Source organism: Lithobates pipiens, unplaced genomic scaffold (genome assembly GCF_037356315.1).
Source record: "Lithobates pipiens isolate NorthernLeopardFrog02 unplaced genomic scaffold, aLitPip1_a1.2 Scaffold_16, whole genome shotgun sequence".
NCBI classification, from domain to species: Eukaryota; Metazoa; Chordata; class Amphibia; order Anura; family Ranidae; genus Lithobates; species Lithobates pipiens.
The window spans coordinates 6,672,495-6,700,306 of NW_027507748.1; the positions used below are offsets into that span (position 1 = coordinate 6,672,495).

At 48.5% G+C, this 27,812-nt stretch overlaps 1 protein-coding gene across 13 annotated transcripts in view; it reads left to right on the forward strand.

The window, feature by feature from the left end:
- LOC143981565 (uncharacterized) overlaps positions 1-27,522 on the forward strand; it is a 93,932-nt gene extending 66,410 nt beyond the window's left edge. For 2 of the 13 annotated variants that reach the window (XR_013274321.1, XR_013274322.1), the window contains 2 exons: positions 4,433-4,501; positions 8,461-8,526. Coding sequence is in view for 11 of the 13 variants with exons in the window: in XM_077479512.1 (XP_077335638.1) it covers positions 23,261-25,132 (1,872 nt within the window). In the remaining 2 variants the exon portion in view is untranslated. Of the gene's footprint in view, positions 1-2,431; positions 2,501-4,432; positions 4,502-8,460; positions 8,527-10,929; positions 10,984-21,656; positions 21,728-21,797; positions 22,798-22,841 lie in introns of those variants that run through there. The other 11 variants (XM_077479521.1, XM_077479522.1, XM_077479515.1 and 8 more) reach the window with 11 other exon arrangements.
- The last annotated feature ends 290 nt before the right edge of the window (positions 27,523-27,812 follow it).

Sequence of the window (27,812 nt, forward strand, 5' to 3'; positions counted from 1 at the left end):
TCCCCCCCTCCTACTTGTATCTCTGGTATTACCCAATTAATCTCATTTTGTATATATTATATATCCACTTTGAAGACCCGGCCTTTTCCGGCACTTTTCGTTTACAAGTTTCAATCAGTAATTTTAGTTAGAAAATAACTTATAACCCCCCAAAAAATTTTTTATTTCTCTAGGGAATAAAATGGCGATCGGTGCAATTTTTTATGTCACACAGTATTTACGCAGCGTTTTTTTCAAACACAATTTATTTTGGAAATAATACATTTTAATGAATTAAAAAAAAGCAAAACAATATATACATCAAATAAAAACTTACTACACTATCACGTCCTTCTCTGTGTCTCTGGTGGAATCATCCCTACATCTCTAGCCTTATCCAGAGGGGTCATTAGAGTGGAGGGGTGCAAGCTCAGGAACCAATCTGGTTTTCCAAAGGCGCAATTTTGTCCTGATTTACCTCTGACTTACCTCTTACCTCTGACTGTTCTTAGCCCCAGGATACAACACTTCTGAAAACCTGAATTCTTGCATCTCTTCAATAAAATATTGTTGATGAGCAAAACACTGAAGCGAGGGGTACTGGTAGAGGAGGGACTAAATACCTTCCCAGCAGATAGCATTAAGCGGAGACTGATTACTGAGATCTACTGGCTGCTGGTAAACACCCGCTGGTGGACATCGGATTTAAAACTTTCCGCAACCACAGTGTCACCAGCAGGTGATCCCTAGCCTTATCCAGAGGGATCATTAGAGTGGAGGGGTGCAAGCTCAGGAACCAATCTGGTTTTCCAAAGGCGCAATTTTGACCTTCTGTAAAAAGGGTCAAACACCTGGTGGGTTGCCATCTATCTCATGAGCACCCGTGGTGAAGTCACTTGAAGGCACATCGGTCTAGAAGCACTTTCCTATTTTTTGGTGTAGGATATTGTCACATTCTCACGTATGTTTGATTATGATCCCACGTTGTGAGCGCCAACACCTTTACTTTACTGTTTTACATTCAGAAGTGATTTTCATCACTTTCTTAAAGGGGAAGCCACACACATTTTATTTGCATTTTTTGGGGGGGCGCCATCACCTGCTATTATGTTACTAATTATAGTATAGTTATGGTACTTTACTATATTTAGTCTGGTCTCAGTTTCCTAAGGGTAGCTACGTAGATCTGGCCATCCCTACTGCTGGTCCCTGGCAATCACACGGCAGTACAGACTGTCTCAGATGGTTTCATGAATGGGTTCAGTTGTGAGAGGGATGTATACATTTATATCACATTGTCATAAAATGATTTACCTCTGACTTACCTCTTACCTCTGACTGTTCTTAGCCCCAGGATACACCACTTCTGAAAGCCTGAATTCTTGCATCTCTTCAATAAAATATTGTTGATGAGCAAAACACTGAAGCGAGGGGTACTGGTAGAGGAGGGACTAAATACCTTCCCAGCAGATAGCATTAAGCGGAGACTGATTACTGAGATCTACTGGCTGCTGGTAAACACCCGCTGGTGGACATCGGATTTAAAACTTTCCGCAACCACAGTGTCACCAGCAGGTGATCCCTAGCCTTATCCAGAGGGATCATTAGAGTGGAGGGGTGCAAGCTCAGGAACCAATCTGGTTTTCCAAAGGCGCAATTTTGACCTTCTGTAAAAAGGGTCAAACACCTGGTGGGTTGCCATCTATCTCATGAGCACCCGTGGTGAAGTCACTTGAAGGCACATCGGTCTAGAAGCACTTTCCTATTTTTTGGTGTAGGATATTGTCACATTCTCACGTATGTTTGATTATGATCCCACGTTGTGAGCGCCAACACCTTTACTTTACTGTTTTACATTCAGAAGTGATTTTCATCACTTTCTTAAAGGGGAAGCCACACACATTTTATTTGCATTTTTTGGGGGGGCGCCATCACCTGCTATTATGTTACTAATTATAGTATAGTTATGGTACTTTACTATATTTAGTCTGGTCTCAGTTTCCTAAGGGTAGCTACGTAGATCTGGCCATCCCTACTGCTGGTCCCTGGCAATCACACGGCAGTACAGACTGTCTCAGATGGTTTCATGAATGGGTTCAGTTGTGAGAGGGATGTATACATTTATATCACATTGTCATAAAATGATTTACCTCTGACTTACCTCTTACCTCTGACTGTTCTTAGCCCCAGGATACACCACTTCTGAAAGCCTGAATTCTTGCATCTCTTCAATAAAATATTGTTCTAACAAAGAGGGGAAGTCAATATTTTTATGGTAATGCTCCAAGTTTGGGGGTTCCAGAAGCGCTATGGGTCATAAAGGAAATATATGAAGGCAAATCTTGGATTTGCTTTAATAGAGTTTGTTGTTGGCATAGACTATTTCAATGTAAACTATAAAAGTGGACAATTCACATGATTGATGAATATTTCAACTTTCACATGTTTTAAGAGGAAACAGAAGCTGGGAATGATGTGAAATCAGAAGACAAGAGATCTTCTTTGGATAAACCAAAAACAGGTGGGTGTCAGGGAACAGAAGGGGGTCAGGGAATGGTGGGTGTCAGGGAACTGGTGGGTGTCAGGGAATGGTGGGTGTCAGGGAATGGTGGGTGTCAGGGAATGGTGGGTGTCAGGGAACTGATGGGTGTCAGGGAATGGTGGGTGTCAGGGAACTGGTGGGTGTCAGGGAACTGGTGGGTGTCAGGGAACAGGTGGGTGTCAGGGAACAGATGGGTGTCAGGGAACTGGTGGGTGTCAGGGAACTGGTGGGTGTCAGGGAACTGGTGGGTGTCAGGGAACTGGTGGGTGTCAGGGAACTGGTGGGTGTCAGGGAACAGATGGGTGTCAGGGAACAGATGGGTGTCAGGGAACTGGTGGGTGTCAGGGAACAGGTGGGTGTCAGGGAACTGGTGGGTGTCAGGGAACTGGTGGGTGTCAGGGAACGGTGGGTGTCAGGGAACTGGTGGGTGTCAGGGAACTGGTGGGTGTCAGGGAACTGGTGGGTGTCAGGGAACGGTGGGTGTCAGGGAACTGGTGGGTGTCAGGGAACTGGTGGGTGTCAGGGAACGGTGGGTGTCAGGGAACTGGTGGGTGTCAGGGAACTGGTGGGTGTCAGGGAACTGATGGGTGTCAGGGAACAGGTGGGTGTTAGGGAACGGTGGGTGTCAGGGAACAGTGGGTGTCAGGGAACAGGTGGGTGTCAGGCAGGGCAGGACTTAACATTGGGCTTGACTGGGCTCAAGCCCATGGGCCCCACCCAATAGGGGGCCCCGCCGAGATACATAGCCGAGTGTACTCAGCTCGGCTCCGCTCACAGTCACACCCAGTCCTGCCCTATGATGGACATAATCCAAAGACTAGGTGTGACTGTGAGCCGAGCCGAGTACACTCGGCTACTCTTGGCTCCGCTCAGTACTGCTAGAGGACTCGAGAGCTGCCGAGAGCTGCCAAGAGCCGCCAAGAGGACCCGAGAGCCGCCGCGATACATAGGACTCTATCTCGGCCGCGACATTTTTAAATTTCTGGACTGCAATGACAAGGCTGCAAATGACACTGGGGCAAGGCTGCAGGTGGATGGGCAAGGCTGCAGATGGACACTGATAAGGCTGCATTAATGGGCGTTTAAATGTAAGTTTTTTTCCTTAAACTTCCTTCCTAAACGTTTTTGTTCCTTTAAATTCCCTCCTAAACTTGGGGTGCGTGTTATACGCCGGCCCGTGTTATACGCCGATAAATACGGTAATGTATAGAAGGTAGGGCCGGAAAGTGACTCAAGCCCAGTGGCCCCCACCACCCTAAGTCCTGCCCTGGTGTCAGGGAACAGGTGGGTGTCAGGGAACGGTGGGTGTCAGGGAACGGTGGGTGTCAGGGAACGGTGGGTGTCAGGGAATGGTGGATGTTGGTGTGTCTCTGGGAGACATTTATGAAAGTGTTTGAGGCAAGGACAGATAATGTCCCAGCCAATCACAGCAACTAGAGTCTCTCTGTTCTGTTTTAGAGGATGAAATTGAGACTTTGGTTGGATGCCATGGTTGAACGTCTCAGATGCTTTCATGAATGGGTTCAGTTGTGAGAGAGATACACACATTTGTATCACATTTACACTTACCTCTGATCATTCCAGGATACATCTTTCAAGGTAAGTATGGCAATCTCATGTAGATAATGACTTCCAGTTCTGAAAGACTAAAGTCTTGCATCTCTCTAATAAAATATTGTTCTGCCTAATAAAAAGGCCGTATTGTAGAAGGGTCAAGTCAATATTTTCACGTTGAATGCCCCAAGTTTGGGGGTCCTGGAAACACTGTAAAGGAAGATTATACGAAGGAAACTCTTGGTTTCGGCACTCAATACACTTTGATATGTGGACATAGACTATTTCATTGTAAATTGTGAGAGGGGAAAATCCACGGGTTGATTGACGAATATTTCTTCTTTCCCATGTTTTAAGAAAAAGCAGAACCCGGGAATAATGTGCAACCAGAAGAGAAGAGTTCTTCCTTGGATGCACCAGGGACAGGTGAGTGTCATGGAACGGTGGGTGTTGATGTGTCTCTGGGTCACGTTTCTGAAAGAGTCTCAGAGGCAATCATCGATGATCCAACCAATCACAGGCAACCAGAGACTCTCTATAGTGTGCTAGAGAATGAAAGTGAGACTCTGGTTGGGTGTCGCATGGCAGCACAGATGGTCTCAGATGCTTTCATGAATGAGTTCAGTTATGTTGTTGCTGTGGTGATTACACTATTGTATCAGATCCCACCTTGTGTAGTGGTTTTTCTACGACCTAAGCAAATCCAACAAACTAAGTGCTCATCAATGGGGTAGATTTCCTCCCAAGTTAACCCTTTACACACACACCCAGTAGCTGCCATCATGTGTCTTAACAGAAACAAGCACCATTCGCAGGATCCCCCATTGCAATTCTTTCCTTTAAGAAATTTCTGTAATGCCGCGTACACACGAGCAGATTTTCCGTGAGAAAAATCTTGGATGTTTTTTCTGACGGAATTCCGCTCAAGCTTGCCTTGCATACACACGGTCACACAAAAGTTCTCTCAACTTTCGACTGTCAAGAACGCGGTGAGGTACAACACTACGAAGAGCCGAGAAAATGAAGTTCAATGCCTCCGAGCGTGCGTCGAATTGTTCCCGAGCGTGCGTAGGAATTCCGCGCGTTGGAATTGCTACAGACGATCAGAATTTCCAAACTGAACTTTTTCTGGCCTAAAAATTGAGAACATGCTCTCAATCTTTTACTGGCAGGAATTCAGCCAGCAAAAGTCCGATGGAGCATACACACGGTCGCATTTTCCGACCAGAAGCTCTCATCGGTCTTATGCTGGCTGAATTTCTGATCATGTGTATGTGGCAGAACACTCACTGCCACGCCTAGACAGGAATGTAACAGAAATTTAAACCATGGAAACCCTTCACAGAGGCCAAAGCACTTTAATTTCTAATTAGAGCATTTAGAGGCTCAGCCTAGAAAATGTTTAAATTACATTAATGCTTTGAATATACTGTACGCCTTTGCAAAGCAATAATCCTTGCAAATTATTCGTATGCTTGGCTATTTGAGGCCGGGTACATATATCTCCGATTCATAGCATAGGGTCCAGTGCGTCCCTGTTCACCGGTGTGATTCATTTTTTTGCCTGAATTTGTTCCTGAACTAAACCCAAAGACGCACAGGACCCATCTGCAATCTATACCGGGGCCACCTCGGGGCTGTGTAAACCGGCTCTATTGAGAGACGGTCAGACTCGCATGCTATGTAGATTGAATGTGAATGTGGAGAAATCTACATCCAATTTAGCATACATGTGAACCCAGCCTGAAGTTTTACCCCATGGCTATATCTCTCGGTCCTTGTGGATACTGTTTGGCAGGACTGGATGATGTGCTGCTAGTGGCACAAGATCCGCTTAGTCTACGATGCATTATCCCTTTCCAACTTATGCACTTTCCAGCAGTCTAGGACAGTGATGGCGAACCTTGGCACCCCAGATGTTTTGGAACTACATTTCCCATGATGCTCAGCCACACTGAAGAGTGCATGAGCATCATGGGAAAGGTAGTTCCAAAACATCTGGGGTGCCAAGGTTCGCTATCACTGGTCTAGGATATAATGAAATACTTTATGCCTTATGTAATGCTTGGATTATCTAGAGATCTTTTGGATCTAAGTACCTTATCAATATTGGATGTCATATTTGATGACCATTTTTTATTTTAATATTTGTTTGGACGACAACCTCCTCTACCTTCTTCCCCTGGATCCTGATCTGCTGGTGGAGAGTGACCATCACATTCTCACCCTGGGCCCCTGGAACTGCCGCAGGCGTGGGGCAGAGGTCAGCGCTTCTGGCACGGCTGTATTTAATATAGGTTGGACCCTGGGCAAAAATGTTCTTGCCCCCCCCCCCCCCCATGCAGTTTCGCTCTCCACCTGCTTTCTGAGGAATACAATAAATCGCAGCTAGACTCAAAATCAGTTTACTGAATCAGATCAGGCAGCAATTGCGATTGGTTGACAGAGGTTACAATGTATATCGTTACCGTTCACTGATTAGTTGCGAGAGGTTACAGCACATGATTTATGCTTGTTGGTTGGTTGCTAGAGGTTACTGTACATCAATACTGCTTACTGATTGGTTGCTAGAGTTTACAGCACATCATCTCCTCACTGCCTGCCAGGGGCGGACTGACCATTGGGCCACTCGGTCACTGTCCGAGGCCCCATGCCACTAGGGGGCCCCATCAGGGTTGCCAGCCTCAGTAAAACCAGGGACAGTATGTAAAAATTTGTGTTTTTTTTTTTTTTACATCTGCCTCTGAAATGTCCCTTACCACCATTCTTTTGGTCTAAAAATCCGTGCGGCCCCATAACCTCTGATTGCCTGGGGGCCCCATAATCTCCTATTGCCCAGGGGCCCCATGAGTTGTCAGTCTGCCCCTGCTGACTGCACAACATGGACCAAGGAGGTGAGGGGACCCATTAATAGAAAGAAAACACCAAGGGATCCTAGGACTCCTGGGATCAGTGCTGGGGGGAAGGGTGGATGTGTTCAATTTCCACCATGCCCCTCCATCTCCCCAGTGGACAGCATTCCATATAGGTAATGGTGGATATGAACTCAGGGGGCATGATAGACATATGAATGCTGTCTCTATTCACATATGAATGCTGCTGGTCTGCTGCTATTTACATACCAATGCTGGTATTTACATGTAAACACAGGGTCTGCAGGTGCGTCATCTGTACACAACAATAGGGCAGAGCTGAGCAGCATTAGTAACAGAACTTCACACTGAGATATCGGGACACAACACTGGACTAAAAGCTCAAGAGATGAGGGGATTTAAACTGGGATAGTTGGCAAGTATGGGGCAGCTGCTTCGGGCCCCACAATAATGACAGGACCCAGGGCAGCTGCCCCTTTTGCCATGCCTTAAAGACGGCCCTAGCTCCTGGTAGGAAATCCCATGTCCCTTTCAGTTGTTTGGGAGAAAGGCCAACTGCCTCACCTCTTAGGACAACTGAAACTGCTGTTGATGCTGGGCAGAGCTCAGTGATGTTCTGCCCTGATGCCAGCTCTTCCACTGAGAAGTAAACTGAAAAGTCAGTGGCCTTGCACAAATCCTCCAGGGCCACCGACTGTTGCATGCAGGGGTCAACAGTGCCATGCCTTGAGTCCTTCTCTTCTGCTGGAGGCTCATTGGGTTGTTCCTCCTCAGCAGAAGGGTATATTAAATCCCCTTTCTTTCTAACTCTAACGAGTCACATGACATCGAGGAGGAAAATGGCTAATTGGGCATTTGGACATTTTCACTTATGGGTGAACTCCCCTTTGTTGCCAGCGGTTTAGACATTAATGGCTGTGTGTTGAGTTATTTTGAGGGGACAGGAAATTTACACTGTTATACAAGCTGTACACTCACTACTTTACATTGTAGACAAGTGTCATTTCTTCAGTGTTACTTCATATTCCCATCGCACACGTTCCTGGATGCGCTCTCAGATTTGGGTGCTGTAGCAACAACCAGCTGGATACTGGTTCAAGTCACAGTGAAGATATTTGCCAGCACACCATGGAACGACACAAGTAGCGTCCAAACGGGTGATTTATTGCATGATCACAACACAAAGACACAAATATAGTGCAACGTTTCGGAGCCGCACAGGGCCCCTTCGTCACATGCCTGATGAAGGGGCCCTGCGCGGCTCCGAAACGTTGCACTATCTTTGTGTCTTTGTGTTGTGATTATGCAATAAATCACCCATTTGGACGCTACTTGTGTCGTTCCATGGTGTGCTGGCAAATATCCACTTGAATTCCAGCGATGTACTGGTATTTTGCTGGTCGTTAAGTGGTTGATTTGTGGACATAGAGGGAATATTTCAATGTAAATTGGTAGAGAAAACAATTCACAGGATGATTGACTCCTATTTCTTCTTTCATTATATTTGAGAAGAACCAGAAGTTGGGAATGATGTGCAACCAGAAAAGAAGAGATCGTCTTTGGACGCACCAGGATTAGGTGGGTGCCGGGGAATGGAGGGTGTCGGGGAATGGTGGGTGTCGGGGAATGGTGGGTGCCGGGTAATGGTGGGTCCCGGGGAATGGTTGGGTGTCGGGGAATGGTGGGTGTCGGGGAATGGTGGGTGCCGGGTAATGGTGGGTCCCGGGGAATGGTTGGGTGTCGGGGAATGGTGGGTGCCGGGGAATGGTTGGGTGTCGGGGAATGGTGGCTGTCAGGTAATGGTGGGTACCGGGGAATGGTGGGTCCCGGGGAATGGTTGGGTGTGGGGGAATGGTGGGTGCAGGGTAATGGTGGGTCCCGGGGAATGGTTGGGGGTCGGGGAATGGTGGGTGCCGGGTAATGGTTGGTCCCAGGAAATGGTTGGGTGTCGGGGAATGGTGGATCCCGGGGAATGGTGGGTGTCAGGGAATGGTGGGTGCCGGGTAATGGTGGGTTCTGGGGGATGGTTGGGTGTCTGGGAATGGTGGGTGCCGGGGAATGGTAGGTGCCGGGGAATGGTTGGGTGCCGGGGAATGGTGGCTGTCGGGGAATGGTGGCTGTCGGGGAATGGTGGGTGTCGGGGAATGGTGGGTGCCGGAGAATGGTTGGGTGTCGGGGAATGGTGAGTGTTTTGGGGAATGGTGGGTGTCGGGGAATGGTGGGTGCCGGGGAATGGTGGGTGTCGGGGAATGGTGGGTGTCGGGGAATGGTGGGTGCCGGAGAATGGTTGGGTGTCGGGGAATGGTGGGTGTTGGTGGGTATTTGGGTCACGTTTCTGAAGTCTCTGAGACAATCATTGATAATGAGCCAACCATTCACAGCAGTCAGAGTCTCTCTATGCTGTATGAGGGAATAAAAGTGGCACTCTGGATGGCTGTCCCCGTGGCAGCACAGACTGTCTTTCATGAATGAGTTTAGTTCTGATAGAGATGTACACAGGGCTTTCTTTCAGAAGGAATGTGGGGGGAACGCAGTTCCGGCACCTCCAGAACTGAATGTATGTAATGGCAAGGGGTGCTGCGGTATGCTGGAGGGTCTACTGATGCTGGCTGCTGGGGAATCTATTGTTGCTGGAGGGGATCTATTTTTGTGGAGGAAGGGGGTCTATTGCTGCTGGGGAGAGCTTCTCTTGCTGGTGGGGAATGTATTGTTGCAGGGGGTCAATTGTTCCTGGGAGTGTTCTGTTGTACTGCTGAGGGATGGGTCTTTGTTGCTGACTGATGGAGGGTCTATTGATGCTGGCTGCTGAGGAATCTATTGTTTCTGGAGGGGATCTATTTTTGCAGGGGGGGGTGTCTAATGTTGCTGAGGCAGTCTATTGTTGCTGTTGGGGGATCTATTGTTGCTGGGGGTGGGTCGCTCGTTGCTGGGAGGGATCCACTGTTGAGGGAGAGTTGTCTAATGTTGCTGGAGGATCATTGTTCATTGTTGCTACTGTAGATCTATTTTACTGCCTTTCTTGTTATCATAAAAAATTCCACCACTAAATGATACTTGGTTCTGTATTCTCTAAAAAGGGGTGGTCCTGGGAGGTGGGTAGGGGGTGGAACCAAGGAACGGTGCTCAGAGGTGGGTAGAGGTGGAACCAAGGAACGGTGCTCAGAGGTGGGTAGGGGTGGAACCAAGGAACGGTGCTCAGAGGTGGGTAGGGGTGGAACCAAGGAACGGTGCTCAGAGGTGGGTAGGGGTGGAACCAAGGAACGGTGCTCAGAGGTGGGTAGGAGTGGAACCAAGGAACGGTGCTCAGAGGTGGGTAGGGGGTGGAACCAAGGAACGGTGCTCAGAGGTGGGTAGGGGTGGAACCAAGGAACGGTGCTCAGAGGTGGGTAGGGGTGGAACCAAGGAACGTGCTCAGAGGTGGGTAGGGGTGGAACCAAGGAACGGTGTTCAGAGGTGGGTAGGGGGTGGAACCAAGGAACGGTGCTCGGAGGTGGGTAGGGGGTGGAACCAAGGAACAGTGCTCAGAGGTGGGTAGGGGGTGGAACCAAGGAACGGTGCTCAGAGGTGGGTAGGGGGTGGAACCAAGGAACGGTGCTCAGAGGTGGGTAGGGGGTGGAACCAAGGAACGGTGCTCAGAGGTGGGTAGGGGGTGGAACCAAGGAACGGTGCTCAGAGGTGGGTAGGGGTGGAACCAAGGAACGGTGCTCAGAGGTGGGTAGGGGGTGGAACCAAGGAACGGTGCTCAGAGGTGGGTATGGGGTGGAACCAAGGAACGGTGCTCAGAGGTGGGTATGGGGTGGAACCAAGGAACGGTGCTCAGAGGTGGGTAGGGGGTGGAACCAAGGAACGGAGCTCAGTGGTGGGTATGGGTGGAACCAAGAAATGGTGCTCAGAGGTGGGTAGGGGGTGGAACCAAGGAATGGTGCTTAGAGGTGGGTAGGGGTGGAACCAAGGAACGGTGCTCAGAGGTGGGTAGGGGGTGGAATGATGTGCAACCAGAAAAGAAGAGATCGTCTTTGGACGCACCAGGATTAGGTGGGTGCCGGGGAATGGAGGGTGTCGGGGAATGGTGGGTGTCGGGGAATGGTGGGTGCCGGGTAATGGTGGGTCCCGGGGAATGGTTGGGTGTCGGGGAATGGTGGGTGTCGGGGAATGGTGGGTGCCGGGTAATGGTGGGTCCCGGGGAATGGTTGGGTGTCGGGGAATGGTGGGTGCCGGGGAATGGTTGGGTGTCGGGGAATGGTGGCTGAGGTGGGTAGGGGGTGGAACCAAGGAACGGTGCTCAGAGGTGGGTATGGGGTGGAACCAAGGAACGGTGCTCAGAGGTGGGTATGGGGTGGAACCAAGGAACGGTGCTCAGAGGTGGGTAGGGGGTGGAACCAAGGAACGGAGCTCAGTGGTGGGTATGGGTGGAACCAAGAAATGGTGCTCAGAGGTGGGTAGGGGGTGGAACCAAGGAATGGTGCTTAGAGGTGGGTAGGGGTGGAACCAAGGAACGGTGCTCAGAGGTGGGTAGGGGGTGGAACCAAGGAACGGTGCTCAGAGGTGGGTAGGGGTGGAACCAAGGGACGGTGCTCAGAGGTGGGTAGGGGTGGAACCAAGAAATGGTGCTCAGTAGTGGGTATGGGTGGAACCAAGAAATGGTGCTTAGAGGTGGGTAGGGGTTGGAACCAAGGAACGGTGCTCAGAGGTGGGTAGGGGGTGGAACCAAGGAACGGTGCTCAGAGGTGGGTAGGGGGTGGAACCAAGGAACGGTGCTCAGAGGTGGGTAGGGGGTGGAACCAAGGAACGGTGCTCAGAGGTGGGTAGGGGTGGAACCAAGGAACGGTGCTCAGAGGGAATTCCGCTCAAGCTTGGCTCGCACACACACGGGTCACACAAAAATTCTCTGAACTTTCGAGCATCAAGAACGCGGTGTAACGTACAACACTACGACAAGCCGAGAAAATGAAGTTTAATGCTTCCGAGCAATGCGTCAAATTGTTTCCGAACATGCGTAGGAATTTGGCGCGTCGGAAATTGCTACAGACGTTCGGAATCTCTGATCAGAACTTTTTTCGCCCGAAAAATAGAGAAACCTGCTCTCCCTCTTTTGGCCAGCAAAAGTCACGATGGAGCGTACACACGGTCGCATTTTCCAACCAAAAGCTCTCATCGGTCTTTTGCTAGCCGAATTTCCGATCGTGTGTACATGGCATAACACTAAAATATTATAACAAAACAGTGCCAAGTTCCTGTAGGAATGTCAAAACGTAGTAAATAATATTATAGAATGAAACTTTTGAGGCACAACATTTCCCTTAAAACACAAAGGTTGAATGAAGACAATAGTCCATCCAGTCCAACCTGTGTAGGTGAACATGCGTCAGGGTCTATAGTTATTTCCCATATCCCTGTATGTCGTAATATATATATCCAAGAGCATTTAAAAATATCCATAGTCCCTGCAGCCACCACCAATTGTGGAAGAGACTTCCACATCCTTATTGGCCTGACAGCGAAGAACCCCCTACGCAGTTTAAGGTTAATCCACTTCTCCTCCAGTCTCATTGTGTGACCCCCCCCATGTCCTCTTACACTCCCTGAGACTGAATAATTTCCTCCCTACACTGCTATATTGAGATATTTGGTGGTCTCCAGCAAGCATAAATTTAGTGCTTGTAGTCGTTATTAGTAATTGAGGTCCTCCAGTCCCCTTTTTAATTTTGATGCCCTTCTTTGGACTCTCTCCAGCTCTGGCATATCTCTTCTGAGCAGTGGTGGCCCGTCCATAAGGGGTGCAGGGGCGCTGCCCACCCCTAATCTCTATGCAAATGGCCTCTAATCTGCATGCGGCACGCCGGACGCATACAATTCTACGGGGATTTTTTGTGAAGCACTTGATTAGAGCCTGAGGCTTTAATTGGCGTCAAAAAGGGTGGGCTCAGGGCACAAAGCACTGCACCCTGAGCCCACTTACTTGTGACAATAGCGAATCAACAATCGCTATCGTCTTTATGAAGCAACCAGATTGGCTGGGAGGAGAAGCCATCCGGGACCTGGATGGGGTGAGTGCTGAGCGGGCTTACGGGTGAGCGGGAGGGGGTTGGTTGAGGGGGTTTGTTTGCCACAACCCCAAAAATGGACCACCAGCAGCCACTGCTTCTGAGGACTGGTGACCAGAACTGGACGAATATTCCAGATGTGGCCATACTAGAGTTTTATAAAATGGCAGGATTATAGGTTTATCTCTGGAGTAAATTCCCTTTTTTATGCATGCCAATATTCTGCCAGGTTTGGCAGCTGTAGCTTGACACTGCATGCAATTGCTCAATCTGTCTTCTACTAGAACCCCCAGATCCTTCTCCATCCTTGGGTTCCCTAGAGCAGCCTTTCTAAACCTTTTGAACCTTTTTCAACCCTTGAAATAGTTCTCCGGTCTCGGGGAACCCCTGCTAAAAATTAGAAATCTACAACTCATGATACATTAGTGTGATGGTCAGTGGGAAGAATGGTCCTTACACTTGTGGTCATTGGGAAGAATTACCTCATTACAGATAGCTAAAAAGATCAATGGTGTGAGTGGGAACTTATCTTAGAGGCAGAAATTGCCCAATGCTGAAGGAACCCCTACAACCTCTGGAGGAACCCTGGTTGAGAATCACTGCCCTAGAGGTTCTCCCCCTAGTGAGTAGTTTGTGTTTATGTTTTTAGCCCTCAGGTGCATTACCGTACATTTCTCCCCATTAAACCTCATTTGCCATGCATTGGCCCACACCGTTATTTTGTTCAGTTCTTTCTGTAAAATTTCTACATCCTGCTGTGTTGCTATCGCCCTGCTTAATTTTGTGTCGCCCGCAAAAACTGAGATTGAACTATTTATCCTATTCTCTATATCATTTATGAATAAATTAAACAGAATTGGTCTCAAGACAGAGCCTTGGAGGACCCCACTGACCACTGCAGACCAGTCTGAGTACACGTTATTTATCACCAGTCTTTGGACACGCTCCATAACCAGTTTTCTATCCATGGACAAACTCTATGGTCCATGCCTACAGATCTCAGTTTGTAGATTGAGCATTTATGGGGAACTGTATTGCATGCTTTTGAATAAAGACACCAGTCCATCCAGTTCAACCTGAGTGAGTGTCTACAATTCTCCCTATCCCTGTACATTGCACACTCACATTGGTCCCTACTCTCAAGGAGCCCACAATCCAAGGTCCCCATTCATATACTAGGGCCAATTTTGGACAGAAGCCAATTAACCTACCTGCATGTCTTTGGTTTGTGGGAGGAAACCAGAGTACCCGGAGGAAACCCACACAGGCACAGGGAGAACATGCAAACTCCAGGCGGGTAGTGTCGTGGTTGGGATTTGAACCAGCGACCCTTCTTACTGCTAGGTGAGAGTGCTAACCACTACACCACAGACCTCCCTCTATATGGGAGCTCACTTCCCTATAGAATGTTAACAGATTGGTCTGGCAGAAATGCCCCCAAGTAAACCCATGCTGATTACTACTAATGATACTGTTTTCATCAGCAAATTCATGGATATAGTCCCTTATTATCCCCTCCAATAATTTACCTACTATTGATGTTAGGCTGACCAGCTGTCAGGTCACCTTGAGGCGAGGTGACAGATGCACACCGTAGGGATCAGGAGTGCACCGCAAGGTTGTGGACCCTACGGCTGACTGCTGCGGATGGGAGACAGATCCCACCGGGGTTAGAGCGTAAGATTCCCTGGGGCGTGGAGTCTAAGAGCCAGCAGGTGTTCACCAGCGCCTCGAGTGGTGAGGATGGACTTGGCTGCAACTGGCTCCAGGTCGCTACCCCCAGGGTCCCCCAGCTCACACCCACAGTAGGCAACAGGAGGATAGGGATGGTGAGGGACAAAGCCAAGGTTGGGGCCACAAGCAGACAGGAATAGTCAGGGACACGCCAATAGGTCAGGATCACAGGCAAACAGGGATAGTCAAAGACACGCCAAAGTCGGTAACGGAACAACAGAAGAGCACACGGCAGGTAACAGGAAGCTAAACACACAAAGGAATACACAATGGTTGATCAGCACTCTTGGCTTGCAGTGCACAGGTTAATATAAGGTTCCCTGATAGGGCCTGGGGTGGAGCCATGCTTAGAGGAGAGGTTATAAAAACCACCAGATGGAAGTGGCTGACCTCTTAGTCTGAACACATGAGGGGAGGCAAGCAAACACAGGAAGATCCCTGCATAACCATGACACCGGCCTGTAGTTTCCAGGAATATGTCTCTGCCCTTTTTTAAATATTGGTACCACATTGGCTTTTCTCCAATCAGCTGGTACCATTCTTTTCCGTATGCTGTCCCCAAAGTTTAGGAATAATGGTCTAGCTATAACCTGACTGAGTTCTTAACAACCCATTAAAAATGTTTGCTCTGTTTTCTTTGCTTCATAACCGTTCATGAAATAGAGTACAAAAAACAAAGTACAAAATTCCAGTCATATATCACCATCAGGGGCGGACTGACCGGCACTGCCCGAGGGCCCCCGGGCCACTGGGGGGGCCCCATCAGGGTTGCCAGCCTCAATAAAACCAGGGACAGTATGTAAAAATCCTCTCCTGTACCTTCTCAGCCAATAGAAACATGTCTGTGTATACTATGTGTACATGTATACTGAGTGATTTTATACTGTGTGTGTGTGTGTTTTTGTATACTGTGTGGCCCCATAATCTCAGATTGCCTGGGGGCCCCATAATCTCCTATTGCCCCGGGGGCCCCATGAGTTGTCAGTCCGCCCCTGATCACCATAACAGTGAATCTTTCATAATCAGATAATTCTTTGTGGCCCAACGCGTTTCCTGGACGTAGTCCACTTCCTCAGGAGCCATCAATACATCTATGCACAAAACATTCGTTATCAATGAACCTGCCCACCTCTCCAGTGGTCAAAAACAGGGAAATCTTTTCATAAAACTCCAGGGTGAAGCCATCAGCTGTGCTTTAAGTTATTTCCGTGTGGTCATGAATAGGAGAGGGCTGAAAATATATTGTGTAGATTTTTTTACAGAGAAGACAGGACTACCCTGGACAGGGGTCCGCTAACATCTTTTCCACAGAAGATAATAATCCTCCCATCCGGGAGAACCCACTGATCTCCAACTAGCTATCACTACATCAGTGATGACCCACTTCTGTTGTACGTACCTCAATGGGAACAGGACCTGGGGACTTTGTTTTCACCCAGACAAGCGGAAAAGATTTTTCTTTTAGCCCACAAATCCTCCATACCTAACCAGTACCTAGAGGTAGGGTATAAAGTTCTCTTGAGATAATATTGTGTCCCTTAACTCTCTCCACAAAATGGATAGCAGTTTTCTGGACACCTGCTGGCATTGCAACCAATATGGGTACGATGTCCCATATCTTCTGTCAGCAGTGCCAGGACAAGGGGTGGGCAGGAGGGTCAGCTTCCCTTGGTACTGTGGTATCATGTAAGGTGGAGGGGGGGGGGGTAAAGGGCATCATAGGGGGATTTGGGGAGGGATTTCTGTTAGAAAGGGAAATTTGGGGGGCAGCAGGGGTTAATTATTGTTCTAGAAGAGGAAATTTGGGGGTGCTCAGAGTGGGGATTTAGGGGGATGTGTGTTGGGAGGGGGGTGAGGGGAAGACTTTTTCATGGAGGGGAATTGGGGGGGTATTTGTGCTGGGAGGTGGGTATTTGGAGTGGGGGGGAGAAGATGTGTACTAGGAGGAGAAGTTTTAGGGGTAGAGTATTTGTGCTGGGATGGTTGATTTATTTTTGGGGACGGGGTCATTTGAGCTGGACGGATTTGGGGGTAGATATGTAATAGGAGGAGATGGAATTTATGCTTAGGGAGTAAGCATGCATATTAGTGCTCAGTTTTTTTTTGGGGGGGGGGGGGGATTTGCTGACACGTAATGCTCATACATCTTGGGGGGGGGGCACAGTTTGACATGTTCGGCCTGGGCTCTAGATGACCTTGTCCAGGCAGTGTCCCCTTTCTAGGTCCCTCATGGGAGCATGTGATGGGTACATTCAAACGCCTGACATCGGTTGCCCGAAGTGGTAACCCAGCGGTGTGCCGCCTCCTTCTCCGGACGGAGAAACCCATCCAGAAATTCAATTACTCATTATACATCTGGTGAATGCAGCTAGAGCTTGCATCCCTTCACCCTGGAGGCAGACACAGCTTCCTGCTAAGGTCCCGTGGTATGCTAAAGTCAATGACGTCTTCCATATGGAGAAACTTTCTACCACCCTAACCAATACTGAAAGGAAACATTCAGGGAGCGTTGGAGGCCCCCCGGAGATACTTCCTTTGCACAGGTGGTTATCGTTAGCCTGTGTCCCTATCTGAGTCGGTTGATGGCCGAGGCACCTGATAATAGACTCTCTGTCTATGGATTGAAGGTGGTGCCCGGTCTCTGGAGGGTGACCCTCTGGCTTTCTGCCCTACCCCTTTCTTCACTTCCCCTTTCTCCCTTCCCCCTTTTGCCGTTGGCCCTTCTTTCATACCCCCCACCCTTTCTTTTAAACCGCCTACTCCCTTGACTGAGGAAGTTACTGACCTTTTATTCTTTCTGTGATGATGACGTTACTACACTTAGAGACTTGAGTCATCTCCCTGAAGCTAGAGCATATTTCTCCGCTGTCCTTTGGAGGATAGCGTGTTATATGTTATATGATACAAGAGTGTTATGTGTGATTATTATATGAAAAGTTTATTTACCTAAGCTAGATTGAACGCTGGAAATTTGGTATGCCTAGCTAGTCCTACAGTGCCGATGTACCGGTTATGCTGCAGCAGTTGGGAGGCTTGGTTGGTTGTCTTTTCTTTTTGATCAGTTCTACATCCTGTAGCACTATTCCTTCAATAGCCTGTCTATGTTGGCAACATTGACACGATAGTTATGGCTTCTACATGTAATGTTTTTGGCTATGGTCTACCATGTTCTTGTTCAGTCCTGTGTAACATGTATGGTCATGAATAAAGATGGAATTAAAAAAAATGGGAGCTGCTCTTTCCAAATGTATTAGGTTTCCATCTGTCTGCATTTAGCGGATCGGAGCAGATCGGATGTCAGCGGACATGTCACCGCTCACATCCGTCGCTCCATAGACCTGCATGGAGCGTCCGTTCAGGTCCGCCTAAAAAACTGACAGGTGGGCCTGAACGGTCCGCCCGTGTGAAAGAGCCCTAAGTTGTCTATGGAGAGGGAGTCGTAGGCCTAATTACAACCAACCAAAGGGTCTGAGGGGTGTCATGGAGGTGTGTTGAAGTGTGTTATTATGCTCTAGCACAGCAGTCGCCAACCTTTCGGACCTCACAGACCGCTAAACTCATCATTTTGAATCCCGCGGACCACTAACATGAATTTTACATGCCTTATACATACAATGCTCTGGCTCTGTGGCCCCCTCTCCCTGGATCACATTTCTGCCTTATAAACACAATGCTCTGGCTCCCTGCCCCCCTCCCCTGGATCACATTTCTGCCTTATACACACAATGCTCCAGCTCTCTGCTCTCCTCCCTCTGGATCGCACTGCTGCCTTATACACACAGTGCTCTGTCTCTCTGCTCCCTCCCCCTGGATCACACTGCTGCCTTATACACACAATGCTCCGGCTCTGTGCCCCCCTCCCACTGGATCACACTGCTGCCTTATACACACAATGCTGTGGCTCCCTGCCCCCCTACCCCTGGATCATACTGCTGCCTTATACACACAATACTCCGGCTCCCTGCCCCCCCCCCCTGGATTATACTGCTGCCTTATACACACAATACTCCGGCTCCCTGCCCCCCCCCCTGGATTATACTGCTGCCTTATACACACAATACTCCGGCTCCCTGCCCCCCCCCCTGGATTATACTGCTGCCTTATACACACAATGCTCCGGCTCTGTGCCCCCCTCCCCCTGGATCACACTGCTGCCTTATACACACAATGCTGTGGCTCTCTGCCCCCCTACCCCTGGATCACACTGCTGCCTTATACACACAATGCTCTGTCTCTCTGCTCTCCTCCCTCTGGATCACACTGCTGCCTTATACACACAATGCTCCGGCTCTGTGCCCCCCTCCCACTGGATCACACTTCTGCCTTATACACACAATTCTGTGGCTCCCTGCCCCCCTACCCCTGGATTATACTGCTGCCTTATACATACAATACTCCGGCTCCCTGCCCCCCCCCCCTGGATTATACTGCTGCCTTATACACACAATACTCCGGCTCCCTGCCCCCCCCCCTGGATTATACTGCTGCCTTATACACACAATGCTCCGGCTCTGTGCCCACCTCCCCCCGGATCACACTGCTGCCTTATACACACAGTGCTCTGTCTCTCTGCCCCCCACCCCCCGGATAACATTGCTGCCTTATACACACAATGCTCCAGCTCTCTGCACTCCTTCTGGATCACAGTGGTTCCTTATACACACAGTGCTCCAGCTATCTGCCCCCTCCCCCTGGATCACACTGCTGCCTTATACACACAATGCTCCGGCTCTCTGCCTCCCTCACTCTGGATCACACTGCTGCCTTATACACAATGCTCTGGCTCTCCCCCCCCCCCCTGCACTCTGCATTACACTGCTGCCTTACACAGACTCATTATTGGATCTCACCTCCTTATCCAACCATGTGCTGGAGCTTTGTGCTCCCTCCCACAGTTTGTGATCAGTGCAGCCATTGGAAGGCCCCTCCTTCCCCCTGGATCACACTGCTGCCTTATACACACAATACTCCATCTCTCTGCCCCCCTCCCTCTGGATAACTTTACTGCCTTATACACACAATACTCCATCTCTCTGCCCCCCTCCCTCTGGATAACTTTACTGCCTTATACACACAATACTCCATCTCTCTGCCCCCCTCCCTCTGGATAACTTTACTGCCTTATACACACAATACTCCATCTCTCTGCCCCCCTCCCTCTGGATAACTTTACTGCCTTATACACACAATGCTCCATCTCTCTGCCCCCCTCCCCCTGGATCACACTGCTACCTTATACACACAATACTCCATCTCTCTGCCCCCTCCCTCTGGATAACTTTACTGCCTTATACACACAATACTCCATCTCTCTGCCCCCCTCCCTCTGGATAACTTTACTGCCTTATACACACAATACTCCATCTCTCTGCCCCCCTCCCTCTGGATAACTTTACTGCCTTATACACACAATACTCCATCTCTCTGCCCCCCTCCCCCTGGATCACACTGCTACCTTATACACACAATACTCCATCTCTCTGCCCCCCTCCCTCTGGATAACTTTACTGCCTTATACACACAATACTCCATCTCTCTGCCCCCCTCCCTCTGGATAACTTTACTGCCTTATACACACAATGCTCCATCTCTCTGCCCCCCTCCCCCTGGATCACACTGCTACCTTATACACACAATACTCCATCTCTCTGCCCCCCTCCCTCTGGATAACTTTACTGCCTTATACACACAATACTCCATCTCTCTGCCCCCCTCCCTCTGGATAACTTTACTGCCTTATACACACAATACTCCATCTCTCTGCCCCCCTCCCTCTGGATAACTTTACTGCCTTATACACACAATACTCCATCTCTCTGCCCCCCTCCCTCTGGATAACTTTACTGCCTTATACACACAATGCTCCAGCTCTCTGCCCCCTCCCCCTGGATCACACTGCTACCTTATACACACAATACTCCATCTCTCTGCCCCCCTCCCTCTGGATAACTTTACTGCCTTATACACACAATGCTCCAGCTCTCTGCCCCCCTCCCCCTGGATCACAATGCTGCCTTATACACACAATGCTCTGTCTCTCTGCCCCCCACCCCCCTCCCCCTGGATCACAATGCTGCCTTATACACACAATGCTACGGCTCTCTGCCCCCCTTGCCTGGACCACATTGCTGCCTTATACACACAATGCACCGGCTCTCTGCATTACTCCCTCTGCACCACATTGCTCCCTTAGTTCCACCCCCTACCTCTACCCACCTCTCAGTATTGCCCCTTTTAGAGAATACGCAACCAAATATAATTTTGTTGTGCTAAGTAATTTATATGGAATGCCTTAATGATAACAAAAAAAGCAGTAAAATAGATCCCCTGCCAAAAACAATAGATCCCTCCAGCAACAATAGATCCATCCAGCAACAATAGATCCGATAAGCAATAATAGATCCACCCCATCAACTATAAACCCCAGCAGCAACAACTGATCTCCCAACAACTGCAATGCACTTTCTCAGCAACAATAGACCCCCCTCCCAGCAAAAATACATCTAATGCAACAATATAGCCCCCCCCCAGAAAGAATAGATCATCTCCAGCAACTATAGACCCCCCCCAACAGCAACAATAGATCTCCTATCAGCCAGCATGAATAAATCCTCCAGCAGCCAGTAACCATAGACCCCCCTTGACCCCTCCCAGCAACCGTTGACCCACCAAGAAACAAAAGGTCCTCCCAGCAACCACAGACTTCCACAGCAACAATACAACCCCTTCCCCTCCCCCCCAACAGCAGCCAGCATCAATTAACCCTCCAGAACACCCCAGAATCCCTTGCCATTACATACATTCAGTTCCCCCATGTTCCTGCTGAAAAAAAGCCCTGTGTGGGACTATTTATGTAATTGTAATTGTAATTGCGAGGAAGCACAATTTGTATGTTCAATGACTAATATTTCATATTTCACATGTTTTAAGAAGAAAATGAAGTCGGAGATAATGTGCAACCAGAAGAGGATGAGCCAGTAACAGGTGGGTGTCAGAGAATGGTGGGTGTCAGGGAACAGGAGGGTGTCAGAGAACGATGGGTGTCAGAGAATGGTGGGTGTCAGGGAACAGGTGGGTGTCAGAGAATGGTGGGTGTCAGGGAACAGGAGGGTGTCAGGGAACAGGAGGGTGTCAGAGAATGGTGGGTGTCAGGGAACAGGAGGGTGTCAGAGAACGGTGGGTGTCAGGGAACAGGAGGGTGTCAGAGAACGGAGGGTGTCAGAGAATGGTGGGTGTCAGAGAATGGTGGGTGTTGGTAGGTTTCTGGGTCACATTAATGAAAGTGACTGTGGGAATAATTACATGACAACCATCCTTTGTAAGACATTTCCCTTCTCCTGCCATGGCACTATGTAAGCTGCCCCCCCCCCCCCCCGGCACTGTGTATTACATGACCCCCCGGGGACCCCCTGATCGCAGCTTGTGGGCTGCATATGGTGGTTAATCTGACTAATGGAGAAGTAGATCATTTTTTTACTTATGAAACTCAAATTTGTATCAAATTTTGAGTTCAGTCTTCATTCAAATCTTGGGACTGATATTTTCTATTCCGTGAATGACGACACATTTCTCTAATTTGCAGAATTTAAATTCAGCCAAAAAATGTAATTTTCATTTCAAATTTGAAATTGCATTGAAGCCAGTGGGATTCGTATTTGATGGTCACTTCTAGACCTTTGGAGGGTTTCTGGATGATCTAAAAATCACTAAAACTCCAAACGTTCTGCATTCATTGATAAATAACATGATACAATGCTCTACTATGGCGGTTTCCTATCACATAACAGTAATATACGCCAACAAAATGGAAAAACGCTAAAAAAAATGTTTTTCTATTGATTGAAATCCTGAATTGCCAACAAAAACCATAAAAAAAAAATGGACAGGAAGTGAATAATCTTCTCAATGGTGACATCTCGACATTCCCTTTAAGTCTGGACATAAATTTAGTTTGTTCAACTTCAGCTTAGACTCCTCCCACTCTTTTAATGAAATATTAGTGTTATGGCGGCTCTCGCCATTCACTGGGAAATGGGGTTATTTCTGCTCTGGGATGTCATGGGGGGAAGGGATGCTCTGCATTGGATATAATGTTCCTCTCGTGTGTCTTCTCAGTTCTGTGACATCTGTTGGAACTTGAAGCTTGGAGAACATCGTGAACCTTTGTTATCATCCCTTTGAGGATATATATTCATCCCGTATCTTTCATCCCTGGAATGAGGACTGAGCTGAACGTCCGTTACTTCTGGATATCTGGTGCCCAATTCAACATTCGAAAGACACAAAATACATGGAAAATGTCTTCCCAGCTCCACTATGACACCTCTCTACCTTCCTATACACCACTTAGTTTTGTCTGTCTATCTATCTATCTATCTATCTATCTATCTATCTATCTATCTATCTATCTATCTATCTATCTATCACTTTCTCCTCCACCACTATCCTTCCGTATCCTCCATTCATAAACTCCTCCATCTCTATCATCTCCTCCATCTATATCATCCCCTCCATCAATATCATCCCTTCCATCCATGTCATCTTCTCCATCTATACCACCTCCATCCATATCATCCCCTCCATCCATATCTCCTCTATCTATACCATCAACTCCATCCATACCATGGCCTCTAACCATATCTCCTCCATCTCTATCTGGTGCCCATTTCAAAAACGATCCCTGTGCTCCATTTCTTTCTCTTCCATCACATTCTCCTCCACCCCTATCTCCCTGTACCCTCCATCCATATCATCCCCTCCATTCATATCTCTTTTTTCCATATCATCCCCTCCATCCATATCTTCTTCTGCCATATATTCTACTCCATCCATATCTTCTACCATATCATCTCCTCCATCCATATCTTCTTCTGCCATATATTCTACTCCATCCATATCTTCTTCTACCATATATTCTACTCCATCCATATCTTCTTCTACCATATCATCTACTCCATCCATATCTTCTTCTACCATATATTCTACTCCATCCATATCTTCTTCTACCATATATTCTACTCCATCCATATCTTCTTCTACCATATCATCTACTCCATCCATATCTTCTTCTGCCATATATTCTACTCCATCCATTTCTTCTTCTACCATATCATCTACTCCATCCATATCTTCTTCTACCATATATTCTACTCCATCCATATCTTCTTCTACCATATCATCTACTCCATCCATATCTTCTTCTGCCATATATTCTACTCCATCCATATCTTCTACCATATCATCTCCTCCATCCATATCTCCTCTATCCATATCATCTCCTCCATCCATATAATCTACTGCCATATATTCTACTCCATCCATATCTTCTTCCATCCCCTCCATCCATATCTTCTTCCATCCCCTCCATCCATATCTTCTTCTGCCATATCATCTACTCCATCCATATCTTCTTCTACCATATATTCTACTCCATCCATATCTTCTTCTACCATATCATCTACTCCATCCATATCTTCTTCTGCCATATATTCTACTCCATCCATATCTTCTACCATATCATCTCCTCCATCCATATCTCCTCTATCCATATCATCTCCTCCATCCATATAATCTACTGCCATATATTCTACTCCATCCATATCTTCTTCCATCCCCTCCATCCATATCTTCTTCCATCCCCTCCATCCATATCTTCTTCTGCCATATCATCTACTCCATCCATATCTTCTTCTGCCATATCATCTACTCCATCCATATCTTCTTCCATATCATCCCCTCCATCCATATCTTCTTTTTTCATATCATTTGTTCCATTAATATCTCCTGTATCCATATCATCCCCTCCATTCATATCATCTTCCGCCATCCATATCTCCTCTATCCATATCATCTCCGCCATCCATATCATCTCCGCCATCCATATCTCCTCTATCCATATCATCTCCGCCATCCATATCATCTCCGCCATCCATATCATCTCCGCCATCCATATCATCTCCGCCATCCATATCTCCTCTATCCATATCATCTCCGCCATCCATATCATCTCCGCCATCCATATCATCTCCGCCATCCATATCATCTCCGCCATCCATATCATCTACTCCATCCATATCTTCTTCTGCCATATATTCTACTCCATCTATATCTTCTTCCATATCATCTCCTCCATCCATATCGCCTCTATCCATATCATCCCCTCTATCCATATCTTATTCTTCCGTATCATTTGTTCCATTAATATCTCCTCCATCCATATCTTCAGCCATATCATCTGTTCCATCCGTATCTCCCGTATCCATATCATCTCCTCCATCCATATCCTCTTCCATATAATCTGTTCCATCCATATCTCCTCCATCCATATCATCACCTCCATCCATTTCATCCCCTTATCTCCTCCATACCTTTTTCACTTTCTCCTCCGATCATATCTCCTCCATTGATATCATTCCCTCCATTACCCTCCATCTTATCCATTCCTATCTCCTTTTCACTATATATATATATATCCTACCGGTATCTCCTCTTTATATATATATATACACAATATTAAGACATCTGGTGCTCTTTACGCTGCTGTCAAATATAATTTTCCTCACTGTCACAACTTTCCATGGCTTTGTAATAATGTATCTTTTTTTTTTTTAGCTTACTTATATTATTTACAATGCGGACATACATGTTGTACTGACCCTCCAGGCCCATCCTCTCTATTATATCTGTAGTATGACTGTAGAAGACAGATAGGCCGTCACCCATCATGAAGGCTCATAGTGCTGCATCCAGCCATAGGACGGGGTACAGTGTGTCCCCTCCCCCACCACCATCCATCTGTCTTGTCTGTCTGGGATATCCGCAATTCTTCTGCACATTTCCTGTATGGAAAAAACACAAAATCTTTACATAGGAAAGGTGGAGATGGCCAGAGGTTATAATTACAAACATCACTCCTCTGTACGTTCTGGTTCCTTCTGTTACATAACATAAGATAAATGATAACTCAGCACAGGGATGGTGGGAACCCCTCATAATGGGCACAGCGGGTGTACAGACCTGGGAACTCAGCACAGGGATGGTGAGAACCCCTCATAATGGGCACAGCGGGTGTACAGACCTGGGAACTCAGCACAGGGATGGTGGGAACCCCTCATAATGGGCACAGCGGGTGTACAGACCTGGGAACTCAGCACAGGGATGGTGGGAACCCCTCATAATGGGCACAATCGGGTGTACAGACCTGGGAACTCAGCACAGGGATGGTGGGAGCCCCTCATAATGGGCACAGCGGGTGTACAGACCTGGGATCTCAGCACAGGGATGGGGGGGAACCCCTCATAATGGGCACAGCGGGTGTACAGACCTGGGAACTCAGCACAGGGATGGTGGGAACCCCTCATAATGGGCACAATCGGGTGTACAGACCTGGGAACTCAGCACAGGGATGGTGGGAGCCCCTCATAATGGGCACAGCGGGTGTACAGACCCGGGAACTCAGCACAGGGATGGTGGGAGCCCCTCATAATGGGCACAATCGGGTGTACAGACCTGGGAACTCAGCACAGGGATGGTGGGAGCCCCTCATAATGGGCACAGCGGGTGTACAGACCCGGGAACTCAGCACAGGGATGGTGGGAGCCCCTCATAATGGGCACAGCGGGTGTACAGACCCGGGAACTCAGCACAGGGATGGTGGGAGCCCCTCATAATGGGCACAGCGGGGGTACAGACCCGGGAACTCAGCACAGGGATGGTGGGAACCCCTCATAATGGGCACAATCGGGTGTACAGACCTGGGAACTCAGCACAGGGATGGTGGGAGCCCCTCATAATGGGCACAATCGGGTGTACAGACCTGGGAACTCAGCACAGGGATGGTGGGAACCCCTCATAATGGGCACAATCGGGTGTACAGACCTGGGAACTCAGCACAGGGATGGTGGGAGCCCCTCATAATGGGCACAGCGGGTGTACAGACCTGGGATCTCAGCACAGGGATGGGGGGGAACCCCTCATAATGGGCACAGCGGGTGTACAGACCTGGGAACTCAGCACAGGGATGGTGGGAACCCCTCATAATGGGCACAATCGGGTGTACAGACCTGGGAACTCAGCACAGGGATGGTGGGAGCCCCTCATAATGGGCACAGCGGGTGTACAGACCCGGGAACTCAGCACAGGGATGGTGGGAGCCCCTCATAATGGGCACAATCGGGTGTACAGACCTGGGAACTCAGCACAGGGATGGTGGGAGCCCCTCATAATGGGCACAGCGGGTGTACAGACCCGGGAACTCAGCACAGGGATGGTGGGAGCCCCTCATAATGGGCACAGCGGGTGTACAGACCCGGGAACTCAGCACAGGGATGGTGGGAGCCCCTCATAATGGGCACAGCGGGGGTACAGACCCGGGAACTCAGCACAGGGATGGTGGGAACCCCTCATAATGGGCACAATCGGGTGTACAGACCCGGGAACTCAGCACAGGGATGGTGGGAGCCCCTCATAATGGGCACAGCGGGTGTACAGACCCGAGAACTCAGCACAGGGATGGTGGGAACCCCTCATAATGGGCACAGCGGGTGTACAGACCCGGGAACTCAGCACAGGGATGGTGGGAACCCCTCATATTGTGCTGGTCTGTTCTGTTCAATGGATGAAGAACATTCCTGTGCAGGAGGTGTGGCAACCAGAATCCCATCAGGATTGGACATTTACATTGGATATTAAGGTTTATAAAGTAGCCAATTATAATTCTGTAAATATTAAGCAGCTTGTATGGGAGAAAGACAAATGTAACTTTAAAATGGCAAAATAAAATGTTACTCTACATGTGCACCCTTCTTTCCTCAGTACATAGTATAGCGCAACCCCACACAGTGGCTGTAGGGGGAGATGCTGGGTGATCATGTGACCTATGTGGACCCTCCCCTCCTCAGTACATAATACAGCACAGCCCCACACAGTGGCTGTAGGGGGATATGCTGGGTGATCATGTGACCTATGTGGATCCTCCTTTCCTTATTACATAGTTTACGCATTTCGTCACCTATGCGTGACGTCATCTGGATCATTGTCACTGCCTGGAAAGCTGGGGAACACCGCCACTAATTAGGATTCCAGATT